The 26,963-nt window shown below is 35.9% G+C and overlaps 1 protein-coding gene across 1 annotated transcript in view; it reads right to left on the bottom strand.

Annotated features, from left to right (window-relative positions):
• Nucleotides 1–732: 732 nt before the first annotated feature.
• LOC127844225 (short transient receptor potential channel 4-associated protein-like) overlaps nucleotides 733–26,963 on the bottom strand; it is a 59,609-nt gene continuing 33,378 nt past the window's right edge. The window contains exons 11-24 of the mRNA XM_052374287.1: nucleotides 26,828–26,961; nucleotides 26,104–26,183; nucleotides 25,011–25,071; nucleotides 22,055–22,113; nucleotides 21,634–21,689; nucleotides 21,386–21,431; nucleotides 20,689–20,772; nucleotides 14,438–14,528; nucleotides 13,276–13,416; nucleotides 11,244–11,355; nucleotides 9,964–10,076; nucleotides 8,247–8,336; nucleotides 7,382–7,507; nucleotides 733–5,770 (exon numbers count right to left, since the gene is read on the bottom strand). Coding sequence (XP_052230247.1) covers nucleotides 5,648–5,770; nucleotides 7,382–7,507; nucleotides 8,247–8,336; nucleotides 9,964–10,076; nucleotides 11,244–11,355; nucleotides 13,276–13,416; nucleotides 14,438–14,528; nucleotides 20,689–20,772; nucleotides 21,386–21,431; nucleotides 21,634–21,689; nucleotides 22,055–22,113; nucleotides 25,011–25,071; nucleotides 26,104–26,183; nucleotides 26,828–26,961 — 1,316 coding nt within the window. The 3' untranslated portion in view covers nucleotides 733–5,647. The remainder of the gene's footprint in view (nucleotides 5,771–7,381; nucleotides 7,508–8,246; nucleotides 8,337–9,963; nucleotides 10,077–11,243; nucleotides 11,356–13,275; nucleotides 13,417–14,437; nucleotides 14,529–20,688; nucleotides 20,773–21,385; nucleotides 21,432–21,633; nucleotides 21,690–22,054; nucleotides 22,114–25,010; nucleotides 25,072–26,103; nucleotides 26,184–26,827; nucleotides 26,962–26,963) is intronic.

Here is a 26,963-nt window from a genome sequence, read left to right as displayed (position 1 = left end):
AACACCGGCTTATTAAATAAAGTAATTCTGATGTATTTCACATTGCCGCAAGCAGTATAAAAATCTGTGTTTTATGCACTAGTTTAAATTCTTAAGAAAAAGTTTTAAAAAGTAATTTGAAATAAAGCACCACTTACCTTCGTTTATACATCCATTAAAGTTAAAAGGGGGAACGCAACTAAGTCGTGTGATCCTGCACCTGGTTGGGAAAAAAACAAGAACAGGTTTTACGTATTTATTGAAATAGAAACCTCAAGTCATCTATTGACATACGGATTTTTCATTTCAACAGTGACAAATGGGCCATTACTCGTTTAATCCTAAAGAAAGTTATGATTTTTGCACACTGCACTTTCCCTTGAAGCCTATAATCAATATAAGAAATTTCAAACGAATTCCTTCAATGCATGTGGGAAATAAGCTCCGCAACAGAAGCAGGGCGGTATGAAGGACAGATGATGCAAAGACTCCACGCTTCCCTTTGGGGGCTATCAAATTACAATATGTCTGTCCAAATTTACTACACCTCAAACGTTGAAGATAATTCCACCAAGCTATTTAAAACAGGCAAGTGAACATCTATGGACAGCAAATAGAAAATGCTAAATGCCATAATTGATGTTGCCACGCAGCAACATAACTGAAATTACATGTTATTTTCTAAAGTCGAGAGTAGACTGTACAGATAAAAGCAGTAGGTTCGTCTGGGCAAATACAACTCAACTAAGGCAATTTATTTAAAATCTGATGTATTTACATTTTCAATAATACCAGTAGTATATATATTTATAGATAGAACACTTCATTTGTGTGGGGTAGCAACAGCAACAAGCTTCAAGCACGCATATAAATAATTGCTGTACAAACAAACGAATGAAAACATGATTCTAATACACGTACACAATATGGTCATACCGGGAAAACAAAAGAGGAAACTATTTACAGTATTTGAGTGAATAGCACACAAAAACGACTGCATTATGCTGCACGTTTTTTTTTACTGTACACGGTTTACATACATATGAAATAAAATGAAAAATCGCCAACAATTATGATTTCCTGGGTATTAATCCACCCAGACATTAGCTAGACTGGTTTGTTAGCTAACCAGTAAAATGAGTTCTGAGAGAACTGGTCTTAATGCATGTGCGTGGAGTGTTGTCCCATATGAGCCTGTGCAGTCCGCACAGGCTAATCAGGGACAACACTTTCCGCTTTAATGACATTTTTCGTTTAAATTAAGTCTCCTCTTAGCAAAAATCCAAGTTAGGCTGAAAGAGTTGTCCCTGATTCGCCTGTGCAGACTGCACAGGCTAATCTGGGATGACACTTTACGCACATGCATAATGCCCAGTTTTCTCAGAACACGACTCAAATGATACAGTGATATTATTTATAGGTTAGTGCGGCCATTTTTTTGGTTGGATACTAACATAACCTGTGAAGGACTCGTGTTATTAAATTTGTAAAAATATTGTGTGTTTAAGTAAATTATATTCAGGTTACTAGTTCAAATCCTGACTAATGTTCTATTGTTTACCATTATAGGTGTATAGCAAAAAGTTATATAAAAACTTGTTTCTTGGAAGCAAAATTCATTACTCACTACACATATAACAAATATTTGCTCCAAAATATATTTCTATAAAAAAATTCACAATATGGTACTAAAGCCCAAATATGGTTTATATGATATATGTTTGTTCAGAAATTCTGACATGTCTGTTTGGTTTCCATCTTTCCAATGAACATTAAGGCTCAAGGAATGATGATGCTTTCCCGACTATTAAACAGCAGAAGTAAGTCATTCTATATTTTACATCTATGTACATAAAATGTTGCATATGTAGAATTTTATTTAATATTTACACAAGAAAAAATACCCATTACTGTACAGTGGGCAATGTGGTAAAACTATGTACACAGTAACAATATCAGCAAATTCTGAATATTTACATTGAATTTGTATAGCTTTACCCAGAGCACTAATTTCAAACACACATATAAAGTAGTACAAGTACCACTGGTATCATTCCACAACAAAATCATGCACAATACACTTGAGGCAGTAGTTTGTGATGTTTCAAACATCTTACTACACGGCACAAAGGATTGCCTTTGAGTCGCGTTCTGAGAAAAATGGGCTCAATGCATGTGCGTAAAATGTTGTCCCAGATTAGCATGTGCAGTCCGCACAGGCTAATCAGTTACGACACTTTCCGTTTTATGACCTTTTTCGTTTAAATGAAGTATCTTCATTGCAAAATTCCAATTTACATGTAGGCAGAAAGTGACGTCCCTGATTAGCCTGTGCGGACTGCACAGGCTAATCTGGGACGACACTTTATGCACATGCATTATGCCCAGTTTTCTCAGAACACGACACATTTAGACACTGAATACAAATCTAAAGATATTTAATGGGAAACTTCCACAGCTCTTTCTTCTATAATAAAGTCATTCTGTTCTCTTCTACTTTTTAAATCGTGAATTCTTTCAGCAATATTTGCTCCCTGTGTAAAAATAATCTTGACATTTTTTTAACAAAAGAAGCAGTATGAATATCAAAGTAATTATATCTCACAACCACAACAGAATAAGATACAGTTTTTTTTTGTAGATTCCACAATTAAATTTTTGAACTGTGTATTTAAATTACACTGTCAATAAATCATTTAAAAAGACCTATTATGTCTTAATGCAGCAGTTATTACTGGTTTTATTCTCTTCTAAAGAATTTTAGACATGAAAATAACACAATCAACATGGACTGTATGATTCATTATTTAAACTAAACAAAAACAAGGCTATTGTCAAGCAATATGGTCCCCTACCGGTGCCACCATTGTCAGAAATTCCACCATTGTCAGATTTTTTTTATGGTTGCCATAGCAACCACAATTTTTGACGTAGGAACAAAATGAAATGACATGCATAATGTCCATATTGCCATCTATCCATGTTGCAAGTTTCATGAAAAAATATTAAGAACTTTAAAAGTTATCACAGGATCCAGAAAAGTGTGACAGACAGACTCACAGACAGACTCACAAAGCGCAAACCATAAGTCCCCTCCGGTGAAACCGGTAGGGGACAATAACATCTGGGTCAAGTTGCTCAGATCTGCAAAAGAAAAATTAAGCCCTCAGAGCCAAAAAGCTGTCACATTTTGGTTGACAATACATAGACAAGTTAAAACAAATAACAATTTATTCAACTTTTACTTCTTTCCATTAACTGTAAATCCATAAATTGTAATATGATCTGAGAGTGTTTGAACAATTTATATCTTCTTTTAATCTTCAAATAACAAGCCCTTGGCTTAATAGCCTATTAGTTTTATGCACCTGGCCAAAAATGTCATAAACAATAATTAAATACTGTACTATAAAATTCTGATCAAGTTTAAAGCAACTGGCCCCAAAATTCAGCAAACAATAAATACTGTACTATTGATTTGTGATTAACACAAATGATTTTTTCATAAGAACACAAATGGAAATCAAAGGCAAATCATTTTAAAAACAAGGATCTAATTACGCTCGATTGGTCATTGTCGGTTCGGATACTACTTACATGTACCCCGGGTACTCTTAAGTATACTAACATGTACCCCGGGTACGGTAAATAGACTAAACCGTACCCTGGAAATGAAGCGCTAAATCAGTCGTTGTCGGCTATGATTTAAAAAATTAATTATATTCAAATTTATGTCAATTTTCTGTAAAATGGCCTCTATATTATCGAAATTCATACTCAACAAGCAAATTCGTTGAATTGATATCCCCCACCAATATGCTTCTGGACACAAAAGAGTTATATTTGACACTCAAAAAAGCATTTTTTCAAGATACAAAGGGCCATAATTCTGTTATTAACAGATGGTGTACAATGCCATTTCGCGTGCATCATCCTCTTATTTATATATATACTCATACCAAGTTTCAATGAAATCGGCCAAAGCACTTCCAAGAAATGGCTCTGGACACACAAAAAAAGCAATTTTTCATGATAAAAAGGGCCATAACTCCGTTATTAACAGATGGCGTACAATGCCATTTGGCGTGCATCATCCCCTTATCCATATATATACTCATACCAAGTTTAAATGAAATCTGCCAAAGCACTTCCAAGGTATGGCTTCGGACAGACGGAAAGACGGATGGACGCAAAGACGGAAGGACAGAAAGAGGGAAGGACGGACGGAAGTACGGACAACGCCAAAACAATATCCCTCCGCCTATGGTGGGGGGATAAAAAGCATGTTGGTGCAGTTTTTTTTTTAAAGAGAAGTGTGTTTAAGATAATCAGTAGCTTGTTTTACGACATCGGATTTTGAGCGGGAACACAACTCGGGTACAGTCTAATATCGACCGGGTACAATTAAGTATATTCACCGTACCCGGGGTACATGTAAGTATACTCAAGAGTACCCGGGGTACATGTAAGTATACTTAAGAGTACCCAGGGTACATGTAAGTAGTACCCGAGCCAACAATGACCAATCAAGCTCTAATTACTGTAACAACTACATAAATCATGGCTATATAATTCTCCAACACAAACATCATAGTTTGGCCATAAAAGAATCACGCAAACAAAACATTCTTATCTGGCAATTTACAGTCCTTGATCAAAATAGAATACAGAAAATTTAACTTCTTTGCTTAGATCACTTGATCAAATATAGCCTAGCAATTCATTTTGCATGGCAAGTCATTTTCAGGTTTCAGATATCACAACTCGTGCAATAAGTAAATGCAAAATACATGTATTAATTATGACCGAGAAAACTTGAACTTTATTTGCCAACGTAAATTATGACCGAGAAAACTTGAACTTTATTTGCCAACGTATACCCCCTGGGATCTACTGACAATAAATAAGAAACTGGCTTGTAAGCCTCACAAATGCCTATTGGAATTTATCACCCTTTTAGAATCATAAAGTGCTATCTTGTAATAATTAGTTTTATTAGTTTAGTTTCAACCTAATTATTTTAGGTCGATTACATCGAAAGCCTCAGGCTTATTGAAACGCTCTCGAGTCCATTTCCTGGGCCTAGAACCAGTACTTGGTGTCTTTATGGGAGATCTAAAGAATGCTCCCACAGCGGGGATCGAACTAGTGACCTCCCGGTCACTTATAATTCACAAATAAGATTTGCCTTTCAAATCAGTTAGCGGCAAAATAACAATATATCATAGCTTGTCAAAATTAACCCAACAATCAACTTTATACATGAATATTTTTATTTACAATTTATGTGCATGCCATTAATTTTTCTTATTGATACATGCATGTTGTAATTCATCGAATGAAAGTTTCAGGCAAATATTGGCAAGCTATAGCACTGATTTCCCTTGCGGTTTATTACATAAACCTTACAAAAATGAGCTTATCTCTCCTCTCCACACTATATCATGACAAAAACCTTGCATAGACTTTAAAACATTTATGTTTTTTGCCTGTGACACATGGAAAAAACAGTATCTAAATAATTTGCAAAACCATGCGCATCACAGTCAGGTTTCTGTACCGGTAATACTCAGACTCACATTGGAGATTTGTTCGCTTCTTTAAAGCACTTTAGAATGCTTTTAAACTGGCACTTATTTCAATGGGTTGTACAAGGAAGTGTACTAATTCAGAAAGTTCGTTCACAGGGCAAGCGCTCGAAGTAGTGTGCTATGGCACATTCATTGGTTGACTCATTTGAAACAAGTGTAGCTACTGTCTGCTTCCAGTAGTCGAAACTGATACGGGAACTCTGAAATGAAAATAATAGACATTAGCTACGCTCCAGGAAAACCAAGATATCACAGTTTGCACAGCATATCAAGGATATGGATATGCTGATTTTAAGGAAGTATATTCTAAATGAAAATCCAGTGTGGGCAGAACGTGTTGTCCCAGATAAGCTGCTCTAGACCAATAGGTTACCCATATGAGTCGTGTTCTGAGAAAACTGGGCATAATGCTTGTGCGTAAGGTGTCCTCCCAGATCAGTCCTCACAGGCTAATCATGGACGACACTTTCCGCCTAAATAGGATTTTCGCTAAGAATAGAGCTAAAAAGACCTAGAAAAATCTGGACCAAGCGCACATTTTCAGCATGCCTAGGAAGCTATTACAACATTCTTTCTCAAATAATCGCGCTCTCTTAACAAATTTGTCCCTACACCCCACATCCCTTTAAAACAAGAAACCGTCAGACACAGGTGATGCTCCCCAAAGTTTTTTTTGGTCACAATATTGCACTATATATTCAGATAAAAGGAAACGTCTTGAGGGCACAGTAGTTGGGGGGACAAGATTATTTTTATAAAAAAAAGGGCCATAACTCTGTGAAAAATCATCCGACCAGAACCTGCTGATAATATGCACATCTCCTCTTGGTAGTGAAGCTTCCCATTAAGTTTCATTGAATTCCGGTCATTAATTGCTGAGAAATAGCCCGGACAAAAATTGTGCACGGACGGACACAGGGACGGACAGACCAAGCGGCGACTATATGCTACCCCCTAAAAAAAATTGGGGAGCATAAAAATCATCCGATTTACACTGACCTAAAAAAATGTTCCTGGACGGCTCAAATCCAAATTTCTGGAATAATCCAGACAATGGACACCCTTGTATAATTAAGTCCTAAGCTACCCAAGTGAGCTATCCTAATGAAAGGAGGGGAAACAACACTCCATATTTACCGCTGACCCAGAGATTTGTTTCCACCATTGTGAAAAGTATCTGAACCCAGGCAATTGGGAAAAATTAGTGCAAACAAGAGATGTGTTTGTCAGAAACACAATGCCCTCTACTGCGCCGCTTTGATACATGTTTTTTTTACCTTTGACTTTGAAGGATGACCTTGACCTGTCACCACTAAAAATGTGCAGCTCCATAAAATACACATGCATGCCAAATATACAAGTTGCTATGTGAAGGGAATTAGAAGTTTTGAGCATTTTTCGAAACCTCAACGCGAAACCTAAACGCAAAGTGTGACAAAAAGACAGACGGACAGTCCGATCACTATATGCCCTCCTTCGGGGGCATAAAAAACCACTAAATTTGAGGAAATTTGTTTCATGAAATCTTCTTATTGATAGTTTGGTATTTGATTGCAAAATCGCATCTCAAAATTCCTGAAAATGTCTTTAAGCTGAAATGTTAGGTTTCACTGCGTATGTTCACGTGCAGATAGTGCTTTTGGAATATAATTGACGCAACTTTCATTCTTTTGGGGAATGTTCAGGCGGAAATATGGAATCCAAATGTTATCCTTTTCCTCCATTGAGAACGTGCCTTTTTCAAATACTTAACTTGATAAAGAAGGAAATAAATCACTGCCAAAGTGATACAAAAATACAGCTTAGTGTACCTTCTCCAGAGCACTGCAGTCCTTATCCTTGTGGAGGTAGTGGTCCTGCCAGAAGAGCAGCAGGTCTCGGAAGTTGGTCATGAACTGCACGGAGCCGTTCACCTCAAGCATTCCCTCCTTTTCATCCTGCCAGGCATACAAGATAATATAAGCCTCGTTATGAAAAACTGGGCTTTATGCATGTACGTAATGTGTTGTCCCAGATCAACCTGTGCAGTTTGCACAGGCTTATCAGGTAGAACACTTTCTTCTTGTATGGTCTTTTTTGTTCAAAAGTAGTCTATTTTTAGTTAAAAACCAGTGAAATTGTTGTCCCTGATTAGCCTGTGTGATGACACTTAACACACAGGGATAAAGTCCAGTTTTCACAAAAAGAGGCCAATATACGATTTGTTTCTTGTGAAAATGGGTCTTATGCAATAGGCGGCTAGTGTAGCACCAGCCCTGCCCGCACAGTCTGGTCGGGAGCTACGCTGTCTGCTACAAAGTCACGCCAGGTTTTGTGGTCTCAATGTATGACAAAGTAGATCCAGACCGGACTTTGCAAGCTGACTTGGAGCTACCCTAGCCCCATATGGCATAAGATCCATTTTTGTAGGATGCAGGCTTTCCATAGGGTTACAAAGTAACCACTAAGGTTTCCCCCATTTATAGCCAAAATAACAGTTTGCAATTTTGTTTAAACATTGCCAAAATTATACGAAAGGTTGTGGGATTTCTCATTTAAATGCGTTTTAGGGCCACCTGAAATCACACTTTCACTTTCTTCGAAGAGTATTTATATGGCAAAATATTCAATTAACAGAACATTTGAAGTTGCTGTGAAATATATTGTGAAAAGTGAAGCTGATATGTATGTGAATACCTTGAGAGCTTGCAGATATCTACCCAGCTGATTCTTCCTGTTAGCAAACATCAGGAAAACCAGCGTTGTGTTCAGACAGCTGACATTTTCCTGAAACAATCATGAAATCACACTAACCAGTCAGCAATTTCCCATTTCCTTCAGTTCATTAAAAAAAGTCTGTATAATGACAACATACATAAACTTGTTCTGTTTGTGTCACTATTATTATTAACCATGACAGCAAGTGCTTTGCTAGTGATTTTACTAATGGCAGGACATCACCTTTCCATTATTATGCACACATCTTTCAAAATATATTGAATTATTTTTTCATTGAAATCGGGTAAAAAAAGATCAAAAGAACAAATACAGCCTAATTATTGTAATTGTGTCAAAATCTTGATGAAACAAATGCACGGCAAATTCATGAAATGATATTGAATACAATTCTTTTTTTTATCCCCAGCCAAAAACCAAAGAGTAAAGAACTGGCATTGTCTGTCCATCCGTCTGTCTGTCCGTGTGTCACAATATTGATTAAGGGCTTTATCCCAGAAACTGTAGAAAAAGATATTAACATGAAACTTCGTGAGTGTATAGATATCTATCAGGAGAGGTGCCATGCACACGAACCATTAATCTACACTTTATTGCATTTTTTTTATGTATGATGTAACATTTCAGTGCTAAATATCAGATACAAGATTTCAACATTAAACTTCATGGGTGTGTAATTTTCAATGAGGAGAATTGCCTTGAAAAAGAAACATAACCATTCACTTTTTTCAGTAAGAGTTATTGCCCTTGGTTGTATTTTGTATGATGTAACTTTTAAGAGCTATATTTCAGATACACTACTAGATTTCCACATGAATCTTCATAGGTGTATAGACATCGATAAGAAGAATTGCAATGCATGAAAACAATAACCCTACACTAGATTTTTTTTTTGTTAATACTGTATATCAAGAGATTTGCACCCATCCATAAACAAAGTTCATCTTTGGGGACACCAATTCAACGAATTTGCTTGTAATTTATACCAACTGAGTTCATTATTATCAAATCAATGTTGGGAAGCTGTATAAAGGGGACTTGATTGGCTCTCTGGCTAGCGCAGTGGTTGGTACATTGGCTTCTCACCTACCAAACCCCATTTCTATCTGTGTTCAAGGAAGAATGTGAGTTTGGTTGGTGGTCACCATACTGGACAGGTGGGGTTTCCTCAAGGCACTCTGGCTTCTCCCCAACAAACAAGACCACACCAAAATAAAAATCTTTGAGAAACAACTAAATAACTGGAAATTGTGCCTAAAATTCAAACCATTCGTCCCAACTTGTGTGAGTCTAGTAAGTTTTATCAATAGGAGCTCTAGGAAACACTCCAGGTCCACACATAATGCAGCCTCAGGCACTGAAGAACCTAATGAGCCTTGTTCTGGGAAAACTGGGCTTAATGCAATTGCATAATGTGTCGTCCCTGATTAGCCTGTGCAGTCTGCACAGGCTAATCAGGGACGACACTTTCCGCCTAAATTGAATTTCTGCTAAGAAGAGACTTCCGTTAAACTAAAAAAGCCATAAAAGCGGAAAGTGTTGTCCCTGATTAGCCTGTGCGGACTGCAAAGGCTAATCTGGGATGACAATTTAAGCACATGCATTAAGCCCCGTTTTCTCAGAATGCGTCTCAAATGAACTTCAAAATACTACGCACACACTCGAAGTCTAGAGGTACCTGTGTGAGATTCTGTACGTCTATTATGGAGATGAGTCTGTAGAGATAGTCCAGCTGATTGCGGAAGTCCCCTATGTACTTCAAAAGCTTGCTGTCCCGCTTGGCGTAGTCTACTTTGTAAAATAGAAACAACACACATGGGGGATAGATAATGTTCAGATATAAAACATCTAATATTTTCAGATTTAAAAAAACAGTGTCAAAATAGCAAGAAACATGCATTAATGCACCAAACATCATTAAGCACAATATGAGTTTGATGTAAAGGTAAACAATTATGAGATTTTTAACTAGTCCAAGGAAAACATCAAATAATACGAAACAAACTTTATTTAAATTAATCCTTCAATTCTTCTGACAGTTTTCAACTGCAGTACAGCCATTTGTCGTAAAGCAAGCTTGGTGAATTTTAAGTAGGGAAAGATCAAGGATCTCAAAGGCAAAGAATTATGTTCAAGAGTGACAGCCAGGAAAGTTGGACCAGTATAATGGCTTTTTTAAGGATCGTCCTGGGAAAACTGGGCTTAATGCATGTGCGTAAAATGAAAACCCAGATCAGACTGAGCAGTCTTCACTTTTCACCTGAAGAAAATGTGCAGCATCATGAGATACACATGCATGCCAAAAATCAAGTTGCTATCTTCAATATTGCAAAAGTTATGGCAAAATGTTAAAGTTGGAGCAAACAAACCAACAGACAGGGAAAAAACAATATGTCCCCACTATAGTGGTGGGGGACATACAAAGGGGAGTGTCATCCCTAATTAGCCTGCGCAGACTACACAGGCTAATCTTGGATAACAATTTACGCCAATGCATTAGGCCTAGTTTCCCTGAACACAGCTCATTTATTAAATGCAAAGAATTTCTTCTTCAAACACTTGTCATTTAGGGTTTTGAGAAAGTGTTAAATGGATTTTCCTTTTTGGTATTGACCAGTAAAGAAGGGTAGCAAGGGGAGAAAAAAAGTAACCGGGCCCCTACCTCTGACATTTCTTTTTAGATCATATCCAAAGGTAAGTCTTTTATTGTGTGTGTGCAAATTAAATCAAAATATCAGTGATATAAGAGTGATAATTTACAGTTTCTTACAGTTAAAATTAACAATTTTGCAGTAAAATTTGCCACTTGCGAAAATATGCTCATGAATTAAAATTGATAATCAATTGAAACCAAAACATATCCTCTACAAAATTATTTATCGCAGAATTTATTTCGACTAAAACTTTGTCTTCCTAAAAATGCCAGCTAAAATCAGTAGAAAGAACAATGATTCTAACCTTTCTGCCCCTCGTCCTCCGCGCGGAAGTGTTCCAGTGAGAGAATGAGACTGCGTATGAACATGTTGGAGTCCACCAGTTTACGATTCACCGTGCTGATAAACTTCTCAAACTGGAAATAGACGTTCAGCAACTCAAGTGAAAATATACATTATAATGCAAATAAAATATACATTATATACTGTTATAAACAAGTGGATTGTTTTGCAAAGAAGAATAAAAAAAAATTAAAAGTAAAGATTTCACAATTACTGACACAAAGTTCATGGAAATATGTTCATTTACTATAACTATTTTTTAGTTTGTTGTTAATCACGCTGTAAGAAAACTGCTGTTTGAGAATCCTCAATTAAAATGATACCATAGTATATAATTCACTGTGCTGATAAATGTACATCTCAGATGGAACAAGAGATGTGTTTGTCAGAAACACAATGCCCCCTTCTGCGCCACTTTGAAGCCATATATTTGACCTTTGACCTTGAAGGATGACCTTGACCTTTCACCACTCAAAAATGTGCAGCTCCATGAGATAAACATGCATGTGAGATACACATGCATACCAAATATCAAATTGCTATCTGAAGCGACATATAAGTTATGAGCATTTTTCGAAACCTAAATGCAAAACCTAAACGCAAAGTGTTATGGAAAGACAGACAGATGGTCCGAGTACTATATGCCCTCCTTCGGGGGCATAAAAATTGGTTTGTAACAACAACAAAATTACTACAAGATTCTGAGCTGCCAATTCTTTCAAATCTTAATCAGAGGAGGTATCATGTGACAAATAAGATGGCAATTATACAGGTATATTTGTTTTTTTTATACCCTTTATTACTTGTATTAATTGTTAAAATGCAGCTCACTTTCCAGCTCTATTGGCAGGGAAAGGATTAGCGTTTATCTCGTATTAATATACACTCTTTATCTCGACTTAACTCGCTGCAAAATTTCTTAACGGGTCACAAAATAACAGCTAACACTAAGAAAATTTGCAGCAAGTAAAGTCGAGATAAAAAAAACTAATTTTATACAAAATAAACGCTTATCACTTTTTTGCTGATATGGTCAGAAAGTGAGCGGCTTTTAAACAATAAGTACAAGTAATAGAGAGTATTGACATCACCATCTCGTTTGTCACTTGATTACACCCTCTGTTAATGTAGACACAGAAATGTATTGTTTGCATTCAAAAAATGTACATTTCAAATATGAAGTGGAACTCTGAATAAATGATTTTTTTTGGCATATGTGATAACTTAGATTATACTTAGATTTTTGCAATAATTTTGAAGCCACAATACTGATCAAGAATCAGATTTGACACATTGTATTTGTATATTTAGGACATGCACAAATACTGCAAATATTTAATACACATCAATAACAGCTGCAATCTTTCAGACGATTACAAGTTAAATAAATGTTTAAACAAGAGATTGCCAAGCAATATTGTCCCCTACCGGTGAAACTCCACCATTGTCAGTAAATTTTGTTGTTGTTGCTATAGCAACCAGAATTCTTGACGTATGAACAAAATGAAATGACGTGCATAATCTCCATATTGCCATATATCCATGTTTCAAGTTTCATGACAAAATATGAAGAACTTTGAAAATTATCGCAGGATCCAGAAAAGTGTGACGGACAGACAGACAGACGGAGCGCAAACCATAAGTCCCCTCCGGTTTCACCGGTAGGGGACAATAAAGCTGTTAAAATATCCTTAAGGGGGTATTAATAAACTGCAGACTAGAAAAGAAAACACTTTAACGCAATAGATGTCTTTTTGTGTTACAGTAAAAAAATTGTGTTGATATAATGAAATAACATATTATTCGGTTTAAAAAACTTAAACACTTAAATTGTCTTTTAAGAACATTTTTTTTTTCATAATTCAGTTAAAAAAAGAGATAGAAAAACAATCATAGACATACATTTTCACTGAAATAAAACTTTATTTCCACATAAAAACTAAATGCGACAACTTCAGTCCCAATCAGGCTATGAACACCAGTTTTCACAGTACCTTTTCATCTGTCGTGAAGATGGTGTCGAAGGTTTTGAAGGCCTCAATGTTAAACTTGATCAGCTCCCCTAGGAGGTCAAAGCTGCTCTGCAGGATCTCCTTTTGACTGATCTCATGCTCCACAATGTTCGAGGCAACATGCTGAAAAATGTCTCTCTTATTATTTTCTTTGCGTATATGGGAATGCATATGTGTCGCAACTCCCATTTCTTACAAAGCCGACGATAGTTCTTGAAATCAACTTTTCTATTCAACAAAACAAAAAATTAAGGACTTACTAAGGCAAAAGCTGAATAGCCATGTTAAGATTATGTCAAGGTCAAAGTAAAGTTTGGGTGATTGGGCGACTCTTCAAGAAAAAACAAGAGCTGTCACCATAGGATGACACATGGCCCCTATAAACAAGAGCTGTCACCATAGGATGACACATGCCCCCTATAAACAAGAGCTGTCACCATAGGATGACACATGCCCCCTATAAACAATAGCTGTCACCATAGGATGACACATGCCCCCTATAAACAAGAGCTGTCACCATAGGATGACACATGTCCCCTATAAATGCTTTGATAGAAGTTATGAGCATTTTACCATGCTAAATCCTTGAAATGCACTAAGTGACCCCGTGACCTAGTTTTTGACCTGGCATGACCCATATTCGAACATGACCTAGATATTGTCTAGATACAACTTCTGACCAAGTTTGGTAAAGATCGGATGAAAATTATTTGAAATAAAGAGTGTACACAAAAAGTGTGACAGACAGACAGACTTACAGACAGACAGTGCGAAAACTATATACCCCCTTTTCTTTGAAAGGGGGCATAAAAAACAGCTATACAAAGAATTGATAACAATATAATCTTTCATTATTTTAACCCTTTACCACATAGATACTTGTAATCCTGACTCTATCAATTCCCCAATACATCGGTATCAACCAAACTCTATTACTGCATACTAACTACATTTCCCATCTCAATCCATTAAATGATAATCACGCATATTCCATTTTTAAAACCAAATTATGGTAAATGTTGACGTTAAAAGTGCTAAAAAAATTCATTAACACAAACGTTTGCAAGCTGCACAGGCTAGTCTATGACGACACTTTACACACATGCATTAAGCCCCGTTTTCCCAGAGCGAGGCTCATATATACCTGAAGGAGCCCACGCCTCATGAGGAAGACTTGATCACAGTAGGACGTGCTACCTCGCAGGTAGCTTTCTATGGCACGTGCTAACCAGAACCTGTATGAACATTCAGAAAGAAACTATTACAATACAAACAAGATACGTGTTTGTCAGAAACACAATGCCCCCTTCTGCGCCGCTTTGAAGCCATATATTTGACCTTTGACCTTAAAGGATGTCTTTGACATTGACCTTTCACCACTCAAAATGTGCAGCTCCATGAGATACACATGCATGCCAAATATTAAGTTGCTATCTTCAATATTGCAAAAGTTATGACCAAGGTTAAAGTTTTTGGACGGATGGACAGACTGACTGACGGACGGACAGACAGACAGACGAACGGACAGTTGAAAAACTATATGCCACCCTTCGGGAGCATAAAAAAACAGCATATCTGTGTTTTGTGATATTAAAATATTAAACCCTGTACCACTCAGATCAGTGCCTTCCCCGGGTATTTGTTCAGGCGCCCCGGGGCCGACCGGGGGTGGGTTCAGGAGGGATGTCCCCTCCCGACGTTGATTTTTTTTTTTTAATTTAACGTGTCAATTCACGTTCTGTGGTGTTATAACTCAAAGAAAAACAGCGTCAAAAGACGTCATTTGGTGCGCTATGACTCTTCAAAACAAGATATGTTTGTGAAACACAATGTCCCCCTATATGATGTTTGACCTTGTAGGATGACCTTGACCTTGTGAAGGATGACCTTGACCTTTCACCACTCAAAATGTGCAGCTCCATGAGATACACATGCATGCCAAATATCAAGTTGCTATCTTCAATATTGCAAAAGTATTCATAAAATAAGCGATTTTGGCCACATATATTTGACCTCTGACCTTGAAGGATGACCTTGACCTTTCACCACTCAAAATGTGCAGCTCCATGAGATGCACATGCATGCCAAATATAAAGTTGCTATCTTCAATATTGCAAAAGTATTTATAAAATAAGCGATTTGGGCCACATATATTTGACCTCTGACCTTGAAGGATGACCTTGACCTTGACCTTTCACCGCTCAAAATGTGCAGCTCCATGAGATACACATGCATGCCAAATATCAACTTGTTATCTTCAATATTGCAAAAGTATTCATAAAATGAGCGATTTTGGCCACATATATTTGACCTCTGACCTTGAAGGATGACCTTGACCTTGACCTTTCACCACTCAAAATGTGCAGCTTCATGAGATACACATGCATGCCAAATATGAAGTTGCTATCTTCAATATAGCAAAAGTTATTGCAAAATGTTAAAGTTGGCGCAAACAGACCAACAGACCAACAGACAGACCAACAGACCAACAGACAGGGCAAAAACAATATGTCCCCCACTACTATAGTGGGGGACATAAAAATCCCCCAGTCATTTAAAAATATATTTTTTTTATATTGTTTAATTGTTTTAAAACTTTTCCGCACAGATAGTAAAATCCCGACTCGAACGATTCCCCAATACATCCGTTTCAACCCGACTCTATTACTGTATACTTACTATTTTTCAAGTTTCTTTTTATTACCTTATAATCCTGTTTATTTTGTTTTTTATCAATCTCTTTCTGGTAAATATTTATGACAAAAGCTTTCAATTATTTCTTTAACACAAACCTTGCCATTTTTTAAGTGACTATTTATAGATTTGATGAAATATTGCCTTTGAATATGCGTCAATCCCCTGACCTGTTGTGTGCTTGTTAAAACGCTCAATACACGCCATTTGTATGCAATAGACGCGACGTTGTACGTGCTGCATAATTTTCGCGCTCTTTTTAATTGAAAAGATTCGACACAAAATAAATTTGCACTGCTAATTTGAAGCAAAAATATTTAACGTTGCGGTAACATTTACATTCGGAAGTGTGTTTCGGATTAAAAACGCGTTAACATCGACTAACGGTAATGGGTTTCGGATTACAAATTAAATTATTCCCATTTGAGATTTCAACAAATATTAAGGTTCATGGGGGGGATAAAATTCATTAAAACTTCGCTTTGGTTTTTCTTCATTGAATGTGGTACAATATGGACAAACTATATATCATTTTAAAGCTAAAGACGGATAGAATAACATAAACACATTTTTGACATTCAATATTTGTGTGCTTTATCCATATTTTGGTTTAAAACCAATACATTTTTACACTAATTTACAAAATCTCAATCTAAAGTTAGGAAGGATATGCACTACCTTAAGTTGAATAAATACAAAGCTATATACATATACAAGGTCAAGTTAGCAACATTTCACAGAAAATTATTGTCATAAAACAACAAATTAGTTTTTATTCAACTGCCTTTTTTTGATAAATATCCTAAACAAAGTTCTAAAAATAACTAAAACGTAACTACTTTTTAAAAATCCAGGTATGGTGGATAATAAGAGTCACAATTTTATTTCAAAGGCTTAACAATTTTGTTATTTACCTCTCAACCAAATTGCAAATTTAAACCATCTCAAATTGAAATAGATTGCAGACGACATATAAAATTGTAAAGAAATATAAAGAAATTGGCAAAACGATTGATTTTATATTTCGATTCCATCTACCCATTTTGAAAGCGTGGCCATCGCTGTGATCCGTAGAAAAACGTGCAAAACAAATCGGTCGAAACCACATGCAGTGGTGAGAAAACCGGGTATGTGTATACACATACCTGACAAAACACATACTTATTTTGACAGTTGGGTGGCAACTAGTAAAACAACTATTTACATTAATCAGCAAGAGATCGCATTAAATAACAGAAATGACCACGTAGAGATATCATCACTTACCCTATTTCAAATATTTTCCAGCTGAAAATTGTCCCCCACACGTCTTGTTTAGTTTATTTGTATTGCTTTTCTGGAGCCGAAGTGCATCTCACAGAATACCCATCCAACTTCCGTTGTTTTCACTTTCGTTATTAAAAACTCCATTTAAAAGAATTATTTCTACTTTTAGATTGTTAAAGCGATGTATTATTATATATTATCAATAGAATAATATACCGTGATGAATTGAAGGGAGTTTAACTGTTACGTATCGATCTTTCTGTCAGTCTGTAAGCGTACTATTTTATGCGCAATAATATAATACATGTGATTCGACAACGATTGTAAACATTGGTGAAATGCTTCTTACATAGTTATTCTTTTGAGTGTTTATGAGGTCTGATCGTGCAATTTGCAAACATCAACGGAAAGATTACAATCCAATGCATTTGTCATCGTCAACCGTTTGGAATGTCAATTAGGCGATGAGTGAGTTTTTAGCATGTTTCTTTCTATTTTATTAATTTAAAAATGGCTGCCCCCATGGTGATGAAATGACATGTGTTCGAGTTTTGATATTTCTAGATATGTAAAGTTTTTTTACTATTTAAGCGTAACTTGCCCTCGTAAATGTCGATATTATTCACTAGTTATATAATTTTCCGCCGAAATACGTGGAATAAACATGATTCAGATTTTTGAAAATAATGTATATTTTAGTGTTAAAATCGCTTTGTATTTTGATTGATTTTGTGGATGTTATGATACGTTGATGTACAAAATTGGTAGCAGTTTGAAGGAAAAACATCCTTTAAAGCATATATGTATACATTTTCAATGTGGCACTCTTCCTTTAGTAAAATTTGAGTTCAATGCTAGGTGTCCCACATTTTTCAAAATGAACCTTAACCGTTGCGTTATAAATTCAAAGATAATTTGTTTACACACTTTACGAGTCGAATAAATGTTTTGACGGAATTATGCATGAAATTCACGTTGTCCACGAGGATCACGGCCGGTTGCCATCATCAGTCTTCTAACTATCGATTATCGGACGAAACATTTACAAGTGTGCGTAATTAATTCAACGAAAATTTGTTAAAGCGCATAACGTGTCGAATAAATTTCAGAAAAACGAGGTGAATCAGTTCTATAAATGGACATGTTGAAATATACATGTACTGGAATTAAATTAATTGTTATCACATAATTGTAACCGGGAGTCATTTGCACAACTCACTCGCTATAATAATTAATTGTTTACCACTTGCAATTAATTTTTCGTATTAATTATGAGTCATAGGTAACACTTGTTAACAGTAAAAAGGTGTGATGATGATGCCCGAAACAGTCTTTAATGTTCTGTACTGTACTAATTACCGGTTTTATATTACTCAAATGGTACAACTTCTTGCTAATCAAGCTGCGATAAACTCTTACTTCATGCCCGACGTCAATCAAAAATAATGGTCGATAGTTAACCCCGCCCTCATAAGCATTCGCGTAACCGATTGGACGATGAACTTCACAGTTTGACGACTGGAAAGTTACCAGATACATCCTTGTCAGCATTTAAATGACCGTGTAATGTGGCTAGAATAATCAATACGCGCGTCATGCTATTCTCTTATCAGTGGATTATCCATTACCCCATGTGGTGTTTATGGCGATTACTTGTGAAAGTAGGTACCGAGTGCTCTTTTAAAACAGGGAATATTGATACACTGATAGGGAAACCTTGATTTTTTTGGACAATCTCCACTTTCTTTTACTGAAGAATACACTGATCGGAAAATTTCAAGCGCCCCGGGGACTCTGATTTCGAAATTCAAGCGCCCCGGCAAGGGGCGCTTAAATGGCCTGGGGAAGACCCTGACTCAGATACCAGTTTTGACCTATTTGTTATATTTACAAAATCAAATTAAATTAATGACTTTCTAAAAAGATTCAAATTTAAAAGACTTTATTTTGAACCCTAAGATATTGATCAGCAGCAAACAGCATAAAACCTGAACAGCCTGCGAGTTACTCACAGGCTGTTTTGGTTTTATGCTGGTTGCATTTTAACTTTGCTTCTTAGTGGGAAAGGGTTAATTAAAGCAAATATCTGTTTATTGTTGTGGTGTTAATTCCCTTCTAGATAGTTCTATATGGAAAAGGATAGCGAATCATTGCAGGGAAACATTGAGCAAACAACAACAATAAATCTGTTGCAATCATGTGGTGTTATTAATCATTCCAAAACCAATTTAAACAAGAGTGCCAAACTGTCACAAGATACGCCCGTTTTAAGGCTTTGGACAACTTGATAACTTTACCATGACCCATATTTAAATTTGACCTACATATCATCTAGACACAACTTCTGACCAAAGTTGGTGAAGATCTGATGAAAACTACTTCAATTAGAGAGCGGACACCATGCTAAATGCTTGAAATGCACTAAGTGACCCTGTGACCAAGTTTTTTACCTGGCATGACCCAAATTTGAACTTGACCTACATGTAGATATTGTCTAGACACAACTTCTGACCAAATTTGGTGAAGATCTGATGAAAACTACTTCAATTAGAGAGCGGACACCATGCTAAATGCTTGAAATTGTTTAAGTGACCCTGTGACCTAGTTTTTGACCTGGCATGACCCATATTCGAACTTGACCTAAATATTGTCTAGATACAACTTCTGACCAAATTTGGTGCAGATCAGATGAAAACTACTTCAATTAGAGAGCAGACACCATGCTAGATGCTTGAAATGCACTAAGTGACCCTGTGACCTAGTTTTTGACCCGGCATGACCATTATTCGAACTTGACCTAGATATTTTCTAGATACAACTTCTGACTAAGTTTGGTGAACATCGGATAAAAACTATTTGAATTAGAGAGCGAAAACTGCTGTGGACGCCGCCTGCCCACCCGCCCACTGCCAAGGTGAAACTATTATACGTCCCCTTTTTTTACAACGGGCGTATAAAAATAATATTTTTTGTTTAAAATGGATTTGAAAGTCATAATGACAAAATGAGACCTTAACATGAGTATGTATGGATCACAGGGAAAGGCCACTTTCATAATAGTTGAAGTGGTTTCCGTAGTGGTTTCGAGCTTTAATGTTGCAGCTTAACATTCTTCTAGTAGATAAAATAAATAATTTCATTTAACAGTTGCAATTACCTTGCCTAATTAGTCAGCACAGTATTTTGTTCATAGAAAGGGCAATAATGTGTCATTTTTTCAACAACAAAAAATTGCATGAAAATCATGTCGATTCCCCTAAAAAAGATCTTACTCCCAAGATATTGCTTACTATGTAATATCATTTCTTCTTTTGCCAGACATACCAATACCGCCTCCCTAGCCCTCATGCAAACAGAACTGAATGACAAAAAACAATGATAGTTTCACTATAAAACACTTCATTATTGCATGAATGCTGCAGTAAAAGATCATACCTAAATGTTGAGGTGGTTGGTTCCTTTTTCATGACATCTACAATCTTTGTGAGGAGTCCTTTGCTTCCACGGCACATTAACACTCTGCAAATGAGAGATGTTAGAGACTTTAGCATACAAACACCATGTTTAACAGGCAGCGCGTGTTTTGGTCAAAACTGGGGCCGTTATTCAACTCCATTACCAATGTCAAAAAGTGCATACTTTTTCCTAATGACTGCCAAACATTTCCAATTGATGATTGGAAAAAAAATATATTCAGAACATTGCAAATCAAATTAAACATTAAGTTTATTTCCCCATGATGCAGCTGTATGGGTTGAACCTCCTTAGTTTTGATAATTATTGTTGTAAACACTTATTTTCAATTTCAAATTGAAAACAAAATCTGTCACCATAGGATGACTTATGCCCCCTATAAACGCTTGATAGAAGTTATGAGCTTTTATCGCAACCTAAACACAGATTTTGAAACCTAAACGCAGACCCTAAGTTCAAGGTCACAGATGAAGAGACAGAAGTCATAAAAAAAGATAGCCCAAGGGTCAAAATCAGAGTTGAAGGAAAGTGCACAAAAAAAGCCATTATGGATTAATTTTATTTCATGATCTCATCACTAAAGTAACGAAATGTGTCCAGTATATCATTATAACAAGGTTTTATGGAACATCTAGTTTATGTTTTAATTTATACATACTTGTTCACATTGTCCAGATTTGGAAGTTGCAAAGTCCCAGCTTTGGCTGAAACAAATATTTTCAAAATACAAAGACATATGAAACAACAAAAATTTCAATTGTTTTATAGAACATACAATTTGAATGACATACTTTTTAGTGGATAACAATGATTTGCTACTCATAATTCTATTTCAAAAACACAAAGTTCAAAAGCAATTCTTTATTTTATATTAAATTGTTATTTTTTTTAGTATTTAATACTTACCATTTATTCTTTTCACCTCATTTAATTCTGACTTGGATAACAGTAAATGTTTATAGCTGAAAGAAAAGAACACATTTTTTATTCATACAATGCCCTTGCCAGGTAATCTTGCAGTTATAAACAACATAAAATGCAGGCCAAGAGAACATTTGTAATTGACTGGCCAGCAAAATTGGACTTTGGGCCAAGATAAGTAAAACGATTTTCAAATTATGAGGAAAGTAAAGATATTTTTTTTGCTACAACTTATCATTATTATAATATTTATTATTATGTCAACTTAATCAAGAATATATAAGTTTAAATACTACATTTAAGTAGTCTCAATCAATGCCCAGCATATCTTAAAACACATATACAAGCCAGTGTTTAAGGCATTTAAAGCAGCACAACATTTTTGAATGTTTAAACAGTCACTTACTCAGAATGATCACAGAAACTATGAACTAATCTTAGGAACTGAATCTTCAAGGCCACTTCCTGAAAAACAAAACGTGAGTCTGAATAATTTAAAAAAAATCAGTGCATCCCAAAGCAAAATTATCTCACTTATTTCAAAGAATGTATTGTGGTAAAATAATTACACAAACTAGTGATCTGAAAATCAATAGGGGTCATCTGCCAGTCATGATCCATGTACCTATGAAGTTTCATAATCCTAGGCCTAATTATTTTTGAGTTATCATCAGGAAACCATTTTACTGTTTCGAGTCACTGTGACCTTGACCTTTGTCCTAGTGACCTGAAAATCAATAGGGGTCATCTGCCAGTCATGATCAATGTACCTATGAAGTTTCATGATCCTAGGCATAAGCATTCTTGAGTTATCATCCGGAAACCATTTTACTGTTATGAGTCACTGTTACCTTGACCTTTGACCTAGTGACCTGAAAATCAATAGGGGTCATCTGCCAGTCACGATCAATGTAACTATGAAGTTTCATGATCCTAGGCCTAAGCGTTCTTGAGTTATCATCCGGAAACCATCTGGTGGACGGACCGACCAACGGTCCGACAGACCAACATGTGCAAAACAATATACGCCCTCTTCTTTGAAGGGGGGGCATAAAAAATGGTAAAAGAAATGTGTCTCTATTGATGTATTTAATATGTTTCAAAACAGTTTGCCTGTCTCTGTAAAATTGACTAAATCGTTCATCATCATGTAGACTTAAATGCCTTTTTTTTTTATCGCATTTGTGATGAGAGATTAATTTTAATTGATTAACATTGTTGTTCCAACGCTGTTGTTGTTCACCATATGCAAAGGGGGAAAACAACAATGGCACAAAAACAAAATATTTTTCATTTATACATGTTACCTAACAGTTTGAATACTAAGTCAGAGGTACTTGAAATGAGGACAAGGATAACGGAAATGAGGGTGAATATCACTTAAAATATGACAAATATAACTGAAATGAGGACAAATATAGCTCAAATTATGACAGATACAACAGAAATGAGGATAAAAATAACTAAAATGAGAACAAATATAACCAAAATGAGGACAGAGTCAACTGATATGAGGACAAATATAACTGAAATAAGGATAGAAATAACTCAAATTATGACAAAGGCGACTGAAATTTGGACAAAAATACTTAAATTAGGACAAAAAGAAATGAAATGAGGACAAAGAAAACTGAAATGAGTACAAATATAACTGAAATGAGGACAAAATAAATATGAGGAGATTAATGAAATAAGGCCGAAGATGAATGAAATGAGGCCAAAGATAAACAAGAGCACCGCCTTGCGGGTGCAGACCGCTCATCTATTTTCTTTTTAAAGGTGAAGGGACTCTCATTTTCAATCACAAAGGAGGGAGGGGTGGAGTGAAGAGGGGTGTATAGTGTGGGGGTGTGGACATTTATTACATTATTTTCCAAAAATGCGAAAAAAATGAAAAAAAAAAATTGGGGGTGGGTGGGGGGATTCTTGGGTGCGATGGTTGGACGGTATTTCAAACATAAAATAATAAAAATAAATATTTGTGTTTTTTAACCATTTCAAAAAAAAAAATTTGGGGGGGGGTGGGGGGGGGGGGGGGGTATAGTGTGAGGGTGTGGTGGTCATTTGTGAGATGATCTTAAAAAAAAAAAAAAATAGGGGGGAGGGATTCGGGGGGAGGGCACGGGGGATGGTTTGGGTGGAGTCTATTGTGTTATGTCAGGTAAGAGTAGTTTTGTCAAAGTATCAATCAAATCTAATCATAAATAAAGAAGTTATGGCAATTTTAGCAAAATTTAATAATTTGACCTTGAGTCAAGGTCATTCAAAGGTGAAGGTAAAATTCAACTTGCCAGGTACAGTAACCTCATGATAGCATGAAAGTATTTGAAGTTTGAAAGCAATAGCCTTGATAGTTAAGAAGTAAAGTGGATCGAAGCGCAAAATTTAACCATATATTCAAAGTTACTAAGTCAAAAAAGGGCCATAATTACGTAAAAATGACAACCAGAGTTATGCAACTTGTCCTTTTACTGTACCCTTATGATAGTTTGCGAGTGTTCCAAGTATGAAAGCAATATCTATGATACTTTAGGGGTAAAGTGGACCAAAACACAAAACTTAACCAAATTTTCAATTTTCTAAGTATAAAGGGCCCATAATTCCGTCCAAATGCCAATCAGAGTTACATAACTTTGCCTGCACAGTCCCCTTATGATAGTTAATAAGTGTTGCAAGTATGAAAGCAATAGCTTTGATACTGTAGGAATAAAGTGGACCTAAACACAAAACTTAGCCAAATTTTCAATTTTCTAAGTATAAAAAGGGCCCATAATTCTGTCAAAATGCCAGTCAGAGTTACATTACTTTGCCTGCACATTCCCCTTATGGTAGTTAATAAGTGTTGCAAGTATGAAAGCAATAGCTTTGATACTTACGGAATAAAATGGACCTAAACACAAAACTTAACCAAAATTTTCAATTTTCTAAGTATAAAAAGGGCACAAAATTCTGTCAAAATGCACGCCAGAGTTATCTAACTTTGCCTGCCCAGTCCCCTCATGATAGTAAGTAAGTGTACCAAGTTTGAATGCAATAGCATTGATACTTTCTGAGAAAAGTGGACCTAAACGCAAAACTTAACCAAAATTTTCAATTTTCTAAGTATAAAAAGGGCACATAATTCTGTCAAATTGCACGCCAGAGTTATCTAACTTTGCCTGCCCAGTCCTCTCATGATAGTAAGTAAGTGTACCAAGTCTGAATGCAATAGCATCGATACTTTCTGAGAAAAGTGGACCTAAACGCAAAACTTAACCGGACGCCAACGCCGACGCAGACGCCAAGGTGATGACAATAGCTCATAATTTTTTTTCAAAAAATAGATGAGCTAATAAAATGGGAACAAGAATGTGTAAACATACAGGACTGCATTCACAAGCAGCGTTGTGACCTCGCATTCTGTGACGACTGCTGTATCGTCCTCTGTAAATATAGAGATATGAGCTATGATTCTGAAACACTGATATATTTAAAAACACATTTCACGAAAAAATGGCATCCTAAAGCAAATCAGTCTCCACAAGACCTAAGTTACAAGAAATATGTAGAAAATTTAGTCCGAGTACTGCAATTATCTGCTATAGACTTCTGAAGCAGATACAACCAAATCTTGCTCAACTAACTTTGTAGTAATGTGTTGTTGAAACTTGTGTCTCAGATTTGAATTATGCTGCACTATATAAATATAAAAGGCCTGTTGAGGGGTATAGTGAATAATGTGCACCAGAAAAATGATGTCAACAGAACCCAAGGTGGACAATACTTTTTGAAGGGGCAATATTTATCAAACTTTGCAAAATGTTGATATTTATTTTATCATACTGAACAAATATGTTGTACTTATTAAACCAGGCAACCAGCAGATTTTATAATCAGGCACTCATCAATAATGAGTTTTAAAGTATAATTTATAAGTACAACAGAATTTTCAGTATAAACTTGTTCAGGCTGTGCATATTAAAAATTATAGCCCCATCCATATATATTATGTTAAAACATAATATTGACATTATGCAAGGATTGATATATGAAATTATACATGGAAAAGTGATGCGAGATAAAATAATAAACATTAAACAGCCTTTTGATCAAATACATTTAGATGATGCAACTAAATTGTACAAATATACGGTACCCCTCAATATAACCCCCCCCCTTCCATTATGGTTTAGAATCTTAAGAAACCATATGAAATGTTCAACTTATTGTATAACAACACGCTAGGCATGATTTTTTTTAGTAAGCCCGAGTATTTTAAACATGCGAACATGATCAGAAAATATCTCTGGAGAAACAATTTTTGTGCAGCCAATATTTGCTCAGTATGAAATTAATGCATTTGATGCGGAATAAAACCTGAAATCTACCTAGAACTTTGTAGAAAACTATCGTATTAACAAAAAAATCTTGCTTTAAGCTGAAAGTATAATTGTATGAAAGTATAATTTTACTTACACTTGGCACTTCCATATAAACTGATCAAACAGATCACTAAGCCCAGGGGCCAGCTTCAGCTCTGCAAGCTTCCTCTGTACCTGTAATAGAATGAATTAAACTCTTGGGTACCCCAACACATTAACATTTTTGCCCCACTAAAAGCAGAAATTACCCACAAATTATAATACCCTGTCCAATATTAACCAACAGGGCATGGTAGAATTTTGGCTTTCAAGTTGCAGCTTATGTTGACACGGGATACTGCATTGATGATGCGTGCCTTTACTTTTCAATTTTAAAGCCATGTAAAACAGGCACTCAAAATTGTAAGTGTCCACGGCTATTTCAACACTATTATTGCAAATATTTGATGCAAGTTGCTTCTTAGACATACCAGTATTAGCCTTGCATAACACTGATGAATTTTTTGGAACATACATTTAATATACGCCTAAAGATTTTATTCCAGAACCACCTCAGGTGAGGAAAATGCCCCCTCCCCCCTTAAAAGGGTTCAAATTACCTCTTCATTTATACATTGATCCAGCAAAGTAAATAGCCATTTGTACAAAACTCTTCATTTATACATTGGTCCAGCAAAGTAAATAACAATTCATAAAATCAGTTTGACATTAAAAGAGAGGAAATCAGCTGAAAGAAAGAGAAGTCACACCCATATACACCTAATGTTAAAATCGCTATTTTCAGGACAATTTCTGGACACAAACATGGGGATACTAACTTTCTTCCTGTGTTTCCCCAGCAGGAACAGTCCAAGGACGTACACCACCTCCACACGCTGTACCAACTCCTCTGTAATCTTGAGGCCCTGTTGTAGCTGCATGGGACTGCCTGCAGTGGTTGGGGCTGTAATACCT

This window comes from Dreissena polymorpha, chromosome 9, assembly GCF_020536995.1.
Source record: "Dreissena polymorpha isolate Duluth1 chromosome 9, UMN_Dpol_1.0, whole genome shotgun sequence".
NCBI classification, from domain to species: Eukaryota; Metazoa; Mollusca; class Bivalvia; order Myida; family Dreissenidae; genus Dreissena; species Dreissena polymorpha.
Note: the sequence above shows the minus strand (reverse complement) of the source record. Positions and strands in the feature narration are given on the sequence as shown.